General features: G+C 40.9%; 1 protein-coding gene across 1 annotated transcript; it reads left to right on the top strand.

The window, feature by feature from the left end:
* The first annotated feature begins 3,842 nt into the window (after positions 1-3,842).
* On the top strand, positions 3,843-8,594 carry LOC119356027 (E3 ubiquitin ligase BIG BROTHER-related-like). Its single transcript, XM_037622921.1, has 8 exons — positions 3,843-3,997; positions 4,566-4,721; positions 5,302-5,530; positions 5,615-5,679; positions 6,836-6,880; positions 7,183-7,307; positions 7,603-7,711; positions 8,154-8,594. Exons 2-8 carry the CDS (start codon positions 4,572-4,574, stop codon positions 8,190-8,192), a joined length of 762 nt encoding a protein of 253 aa, XP_037478818.1. The 5' UTR covers positions 3,843-3,997; positions 4,566-4,571; the 3' UTR covers positions 8,193-8,594.
* The last annotated feature ends 447 nt before the right edge of the window (positions 8,595-9,041 follow it).

Here is a 9,041-nt window from a genome sequence, read left to right as displayed (position 1 = left end):
CTTAAGCGTTGCGACATCGGATGGGTGTTGGAAAGCCGGTGATCACGAAAGCCTGGGAGGGGATTCTCATCTTCAGGAGAAGTGTCTCTGCAGTAAAACCAAGTCTGGTTCCATTCCTTTGGGTGGCTGTGTAGTTTGGCATGAGGGAATTCAACTTCTTTTCGCTTCTGAATTGAGACACCACCAAGTTCAGTGTTGGGGCCATTTACAAATTCTGTGCGCCGGTTTAAGTGAAAAACGTCCCGGAACAGCTCCGCAGTTGGTTCTTCTTGTAGGTACACTTCACAGAAGACCTGGAAGTTGCATAGATTGGATACTGAGTTGGGCCCGATGTCTTGAGGATGGAGTTGGAAATTGGCAAGCACATCTCGGTAAAACTTTGACCCTGACGGTTTGAAGCCACGGCTTATGTGGTCAACAAAGACCACCACCTCACCCTGCCTTGGGGTCGGAGGATTTTCTACTCCTGGAACTCGCCATTTAATTTCAGTTTTCTTAGGCAAGGAGCCGATGCTGACCATATCGTTCAATTGTTCCTCAGTGACCCGGGAACGAGCCCAGTTGCAAGCGGTAAATTGTTTGGCCATTGCGAAAAAAACAAGCTGGAAACTAAAGGCCGGTTTATAAATCACTCATGATGATATACAAGATGCATTGGAGTAAAAGATATACTGATATGTGAAATTGCATAAACCGGAGACCAATGCAATAATGGGTAAAAAGGCAATACCAGAACAGGGGTACCCAGACACTGTTAAACCGGAGTATAACTATGAAGGTAAAAGGCTCCTCTAGTTTATCAGAGGGCTAATGGTATAGATTGCTTATACAAATTTAAACCGCCTATATTGGTGTGAGGAGTACAGATCCAAAAATACCAAAGTATGGGGAAACAGATTTCACATAGTTATAGGAAAATTTCGGATCTAAGGTATGACAGAAACTGGAATATATTCAGGTTCAAGCTTCAGATATTTAGACAGTTCAGCAAATTCAGATAAGTTGTTCTTCATATAAAGAGAGAGTCTAATAAGGAGAATATGATTATGGCTACGGTCGCGCAAGGATAACAGATCCAACCTAGCCTGGGATGCTACAGAGAAGAAAAGAGAAGAACAGCACTGAGTTTTTCAATGAACTCCGACGAGCAGTGAAACCCTAAAAACAAGATCTAGGGTGGAAGGAAAAAGGGTTACCAGTATCACAAGAACGGCGGAGAAATGCCGCAGTATTCTGGTGCGTTCAGGATGATGCAGCGGCCGGGGTCGAAGCAGAGGCGACGGTCGACGGTGGCGGCGGAGCTCTGGAGGTTGAGAAGCGCAAGGAAGACGACGCGAAGAGGCACGAGGGGGAAAAAGTGAAAATGACCCCTTGGTCTTATTTATAAAGGCAAGGGATAGGTGTCAGGCGCGAAAATCGAGGAGCCAAAACATAGAAGAGAGGCGGAGCTGTCGCCTCGATTGTCGGAGGACCATTTAATGGAGATGTGTCATTCGTAGTTTTACAGATGACGTCATGACAGTTTACCATGATCTGAGAAGATGACGTCACGGCGGTTTACCAAAGTATGAGAAGATGTGGAAGACGAAGTTTTTACTAAGGATTGACATGAAACCTGTTCAAATCAATCTAGGGCCTAATGTTGGGGATATTACTACTGGACGTAAACCGGCCAGGAGTAGCCGGATTAACTTTATGAAGATGTGAAGATGATGACACTTTACGAAGGCCCAAGGCCCAGAAGTGAGTTAAGGCCTGTAGATGTAAACCGACTTAATCATGTAACTTGCTTTGTAAGATAGGAAGTGTAGAGACTGAACCGGAAACGTTTATGATCCGGTTTCAGGACTCTGTAAAACGGCGGGCGCCACCCATGTATATAAGGGGATGACCCGGTAGCGGTTCAAGGGACAGACAACAACTCGAGAGTCAGACAAAGCGGATTCGCTCCTTGGCCTTCGAAACCCTAGCAATACCAATCACAACTAGACATAGGCTTTTACCTTCCTCGAAGGGGTCGAACTAGTATAAAACTCGCTGTGTCCCCTTGTCCGGTTTAACCCCTTTAAGCTAACCCGTTACGATGGCTCCACGACTAAGTCCTTTCACAAGGACATCTGCTGTGACAAACCCACGACACAGACCATCCAACCACATGATTTTCACCATAGTGTCAATGGAAGATTTCAACCTCCCAAGGAATCAAACCAATAAAAGCAACATACAAATATGCAACACTAACATGAACTCATCAAGATCAAATAATCTAACTCGATAGGGACAGAAACCTCGTTAGCTATATGGTAGCACCAACGAAAAGACCACAAACACACCATGGAACACCACCAGGCAATGACAAAGTGCACAAAGTTCTGATGATCCGAGGCCTTTTAACACCAAGATGACAGCCGAAGACGAGGAGACCAAAGATATCTCCGGCGACTGATGTTGTTCCTCATACCCTAACAGGATGCGGCCTGTCATCGAACATGTGGCCCATTCATCAATGGAGTTCTATTTGTGGGCCAATTAAAAGAGGACTGGCCAGCCACCCCGTAAACTCTGTAAGTCACATCCCATATGTCTAGGATTCGGTGTGTGAGAAATGTCGTCAGAGTTAAGCTATTTGTTGGTTTGATCATGAAAACAGAAATGATGCCTGGAAACAGATCATTTTCCACCCCACAAACTTGCATCGGGAAAAGAAAAGGGAGCGCGGAGGAAAAAACTGCAGGTTTATTCGACTCAATTGGGAATCAAACTCAGGCTGCCAATTTGAATGCCACACACGTTAACCACTAGGACAAGCTCACTTTGTTGATTATTAGAGGAAACAACGTTATTTGGCCCTTCTTTTAATACAAATATTAAACATATAGTAGTATTATATGCCAGCTATAAATTATTTGAATAAAGAAAATAGAAATTTGAAAAAGCATTCACAAAAACCACGAATTGAAAGAAATCGAAATTTTGAAAAAGGTTTGTACCGATTGAAAAAAATTCATCTATTTTGAAAAAAAGTTCATCGAATTTGAATCAAGTTCATCGACTCTAAAAAAATGCTCATCAATTTGAAAAAAAGTTCATAGACTCTGGAAAAAGACTTTACCAATTTTAAAAAAGTTCATTAAATTGGAAACAAAAATCAAAGATTTTGAGAAAAAGTTCATATTTTTTCCAAAGCTGTCATCAAATTTGAAAAAATCAACAATTTTGAGAAAAAATTCACCAAATTTGAAAAAAACTTTATCTAATATGAAAAAGGTTCATCAAATTTGAAAAAAAATCATCAACAGTTGAAAAACAATTCATCAACTTCGCAGAAAAAGCTCATCGAACCAGGAAGAAGAAAAAAAAAAGGAAGAGAGAAAAAAATAGAAGTACTAAAAGAATGAGAAAGATGAAGAATATCAGACGAGGTTGCATGGCATGGTGGGTAGTCCATTACGGGTCGAACTCTCCCCGCACACACTTCTTTTTGAGTGTTTGGAAACCGAAGAGAAAAACCTACTCCCTCCGTCCAGAAATACTTATCATTAAAATTGATAAAAGAAGATGTATCTAGACATATTTTAATTTTAGATACATCCTTTTCATTCATTTTGATGACAAATAGTATTTTCGAACGGAAGGAATACATATTAACACAGATAAATGGGCCGGCCAGCTAACGCGGCTGCAGGCGCCGGTTCGAATAGGGTTTGCCCCTAATCCAAAAGGTGCTGGCAGCCGCTGACGTCACGCCTGCTTCCGGGAATGATGGCCGCATATAATTTCTTTCTGTACTGTAGCCTGCAGGGTGGCCCATGGCATGCGCGCACGCGTCCCCTCCCAGCCACTATGATATCAGCTGCGCTCCACACAGCGAAGCCCGGAGGCGAAAAGGGGACCGAACAACGCGGCCTCCGGACCGCCCGTCGATCCTCCCCTCTCACTGGGCACGGCAGCCCCCCTCGCATCCTCCGAAATCCCCCATTCCCCGGTTCGTTCCTAGGTGAGCTTCCACTTCCACTCCTGCACATTCGCTGGTTCTGTTTCGTTGCGCGGATGAAAATGTCCATTTTTTCTGGGAAAGAAATGGTTGTCAGGCGCTTGATCTGTGGCTCATGGTTGCTTAGATCCGAGGCATTGGGGGCATCGACTGGTGGGATGGAACCCCTCTTGCATTCCGCCCATCGCTTGTCTGTCCGTCCGTCCGTCTGTGTGGTTTCTCGAAGAGGGATTCAGAATCACACACACTGCTTTCCTGTAGTTTAGTACTGTACTTTGTGTTGGTGATATTAACTACGGCTGCTCCGGATTTTCCCCAATATAAGGGTTTCAGTTATCATGTCAAGATGCAAGGGGGTTTCACTTGCTCTAATAGTCGATCGCCGAGAAGCCTGAGATAATCCGATGTTTGAAAGTACAGTAGTAAATTCCTTGTTATTCAGTTGGTACAACAATGATTATGGGTCTGACAGTAAGATGCAACACTAAGTGGGTATAGTATGACTAGCAGCGTTCTCTGCTTGCGCAAATCTAGCATGATCCGGCAATGTTCTACCTGTTCCCTTTGTCAGGTTCTCATGAGCATGGAGGTGCTACACGATACAACAGGGAAGAAGGAAGCGGTTGTGTACTATATGGACACCCCTTTACCATATGCAATTGAAGAGAATTTCGGGGGATGCTTCTTTGAAGATGATGTTGATCTTGCACAAGTTCTTCAAGATCAGGTTTCGTGCCGTTCCCTGTTCATATCTTATTTGGCTGTGTCCATCATGTCCTGGCTTGCGTGTTGTTGTCGTTGCTCCTGTTAGTTTGCATTAGAAACCTCAGTCAGTTATTCTATCCTAGACATTTGTCCGTTGGGGAGGGTATGATGCTGCAGTTTTCTGTTGTCTTGTGCATAGTAATCTCAGCCAAATGTTTTTCTATCCAAGGGCCAAAGCTGTTCATTGTTTTATGTCAAGCTTGACCAGGTCTAGTAATATGATGTAGACCATTTCTAGTGGATCATATTGGTACTTAGGTAGTTATCTTAAATCACACACCATAAAAATGATTCATCTTTCATGGCATTTACGATCCAAGGGCCAAAGCTTTTCATGACATTTACACTGCAAAATTACAAGCTAATTGCTTGTCGCCAGATCCAAATGGGTCATTGGTTCACCAAATGACCAAATATGTGGAATCTTCATTTGAAGTGTTTAGGCGGAATTGATATGTTTTTCTTGTTTGTAGCACAAACAGTGTAGTACAAAATATGACAGAAAATTCTCATTAATTTGCCTATTGTCACACTCTGTTCAGGAAATAGTGTATCAATTAATCCAAGGAAATGATGGAAGTGGTTCATCTAGGACTCATTCAGATCCTAGTTCTAGTTGTGGCCATCCACGAAAATCGAGTGGGCGAAGATTAACAAGAGGCGCAAATTATGAGTCACAGCTAGCTGTCGATGAAGCTTTAGCTAGAGACTTGCAGGCGATGGAGGACCAAATTGCTAGGGCAACGATAGATGACAAGAAGAGAAAAGAAGGTGATTAGTTGTCTGCTGGTACTCTTCTATATCTTGCAACTCAATATGGTACGACTTTTAAATGTTGTTAAAACACCTGTTTAGGAAGAAAGCCTGTAAGTTCTTCAACATCCAACAATGGCAATACTTCTGTTAGCAGATCTTCTCAGGTATTTACTTTCGACAGCTTTGATTCTACAGATTTGCTTCAAATAATCTATTATATAACTAAAACAATGAAGATAAAGCCACCTTGTTATTCCACATAGGCTAAATTATTGGTTCGTTAATATATGGTGGGTCCTAATTATAACGGAGGAGATTTAAAATCTAACATCAAAGCTACATGCGTACATGTGTTCGCATCCAAACACTAAAGCTAATGTCCGACTTGGCCAGAAGTATTCAGATCGTATCGGAGTTGTATTGGCTGATGTCATGAAATAATCAAATGGGAAATCTTTTTGCTTTGTATATGCTTCACACGGATCATGACTAAGGTATATCATATTTGTGTGGCCTCTGGCTCGGCAAGACAGACGTGGTGGCAATTTTCAAATTTGCATTAGTTTACTTTAGCTGTACACCTTTATTAGTGGAGAAAAACATAGATCTATCTACGCATAAAGTCTGGAACAAAAAGTAAAATAGTTATATTTATCTGATTTATCTGTGAATTCAACGTAAAACTAAAATGTGGAATAAAAATAAAATACAACTAAGGAACAAACAATACCCTCAACACGCTTCGTTCTTACACAGATGACATCCTAGAATACATGCAGTAAAAAAATTCTAACTCTGGGTATACATAAAAAATAATATTTACATTAGTCAAGTAAAAATACTACCTCCTCCTTCCATGTATACATGGCCAACTAGTCTTGTCTCAAATCAGACCTGTTTAAGTTTGATAAGTTCATAGAAAAATATCAGCATCTACAATGCCAAATCAATATCACCATATCTATTATGAAGTATGTTTTCGTAATATATTCATTGGGTGCTGTAGATGCGGATGTATTTTTCCTACAATCTTGGTCAAATTTGAATAATTTTAACTTGAGAAAAGATTAATTGGCCTTGCATAAAATGGAAGGAAGGAGTATCATTTTGCGCAGATCTTCTTTCATAATACTACACTTACAGTTTTATAATGTGCATTCATATGAAATATGATCATCAATGTTGCGTGCTGAAGACCGTGAAAATTAAGGCGTGAAAGAGTATTAACACCATAATGAAAATTTAGCGACGCAAATATTGTGCCGCACCTGCTAGTTATATTTTATTTAATATGTGCTTTCCTCTATCTTGCCACTGTAGGTATTAACGGAGGATGGAGTTGATCCTGATAATATGACTTATGAGGTGTGTAGCATCAAGTGCTTTGTGTGGCCAGTATATTCCCTAATGTTCCATCAAGGGTTGTGCCCCACTACCAGTTAAATTTTTGGTTCCCTGATATATTATCTCTGAAAGGACTCTTGTAGTCTTTGATGTGAATCGTGGATAACAAGTGTATAGATATTATCTTGTTTATAGTAAGTAGTACGAAAAAATAAAATACACATCCGTTTGTTTCGACATCTATTAAGCTATGTTCTATATACATAAAAATGGGATACTACATGCTATACCTCTTCAATTTTTGAATCACTTTTGTATTACAGGAACTACAACAATTAGGGGAAACTATTGGGACTGAAAGTAAAGGGTTGCCAGAAGATGTGATAGCTCTCCTTAAGTCTTCAACATACAAAATTGGGATATTCTCAAGAAAGGAAAAACATGATGAGTATGTCCTCAAACCGTCACTTTTTTGTTGAACATGTGATATAAATTTGTGCATAATTGTCATGGACAGCTATGCACAAGCCACTCGCCATTTTACCCCAAGAACCTGCTTCACTGATTAATCTATTGAGTAGTATCTTTATAATCTTAAGGTTCATCATATGACATTGTGCCAGCATGTGATGTTCCTAAGGTGGCGTACTATTTTCTATGTATGCTGTAAATGCTCATATCAATCCATATTTTAAGTAGCAAACTATATAAATATCCTCTTCTGTTAATGTTTAAACAAACAGATGTGTGATATGCTGTATGGCTTACAAGAACCGCGATAAGCTGACTACATTGCCCTGTCAGCATCAGTACCATCGAACTTGTGTTGCCAAATGGTTGAAGATCAATAAGGTAAGCTACCTTGCATTCGCAGCTTTTGTCATTGATGAGTATTGCTTCCACAGGAACTTCTAGGGATTGTTGTAGTTTTCTGTGAGTGTGCGCAGATTGCTACTTGCCATGTATTTGTTTCTTGGATCTTTGTTCATTGTTAAGTTCAGTCAGGCGTTAGCTCAGAACCCTTTGTGTACTTCCTGATATGTATCAATGTATGTCAAGTGCGGTTTATTTTTCGTCCCGATAGGAAGGGAAGTTACGGCTAGAAATCTCGTAGATATAGTTTAGAACAAATGATGGTGCTGGAAGAAACAGCTCACCTGATTGTTCATGATAGGGGAGGGGATGTCTTGTATTGCTTGCTGTTGGTAGTATGACCGTTTTCGTTTACTGTATTGTCTCTTAAGATGTTTGGCGTCTGACCAGCCTAGTTCAATTCGTTGTGCTGCATTGACAGGTATGCCCCGTTTGCAACAAGGAGGTTTTTGGGTCGTGACAGCAAAGACCGTAGATTCACCCGACGGCCAATGCCGACATGCTTAAGAAACGTTGTCGCTCACGCAGGCCGCGAAAAAGGCAACGCAATGTACTCTTTAGTTATCGTATAAGATGAACTGGAGCTTCTGTTGCATCACCAGCAAAATAAAGAAGGTAGATGCACATGTTGAGTTTAGCACTTTAGCTGTTATTATGTGACTTGGAGTAGTAATGGATTTCCCACGGGTTCCAAGCTTGGCGCCTCACTGTATCGCACCATACTGTAGATTGTGAGTACCCGTGACCTATTCCCTGAAAAAAGAAAAAGTGTAGTGGTGACCGTTGGCATGCTTCCTCTGGGTTGCCTCTCAGTATTGTCTTGTTCCATGGCTTGGATTGGATAAATAAATCTCTGATGGAATCGGACCTTGTCTGGGCAGTTAAGATTTTCTGGATTTTGACTTCTGAACCAACCTGATGGGACTCTCTTCTTAGCTACTCTCTCCGTCTAGGTGTGTAAGTCATTCTATAAAAATCAAATAATCCCAAAACACTTAGGCACTATACATTAATTCCCTCCTCGTTTCTTGTTTTGTGGCATATCAACCAATAAGATATGTGGGCCGTGCATGCTTTTAATGACTTGAGACTACCAAACATAACATGTAGTTGTTAGTTCATTGCATGCAATGCTATTAATTAGCAAAAAAACATTAAATTTTCTCGTTTTCCTCTCCGCCTTGATCACGTAAGATGACTTACACACCTCAACGGAGGAAGTACTCAAGGCAAGGTAGGAGTAATCCTTCCATCCGTATATTAAATGGACATATAAGTATGTTGGAGAAAAGGGGACAAGCATGACGTT

The sequence above is a fragment of the Triticum dicoccoides genome, chromosome 2A (genome assembly GCF_002162155.2).
Source record: "Triticum dicoccoides isolate Atlit2015 ecotype Zavitan chromosome 2A, WEW_v2.0, whole genome shotgun sequence".
Lineage (NCBI taxonomy): Eukaryota > Viridiplantae > Streptophyta > Magnoliopsida > Poales > Poaceae > Triticum > Triticum dicoccoides.
The sequence above is the reverse complement of the archived record's forward strand: the minus strand, read 5'-3'. Positions and strand labels throughout refer to the sequence as shown.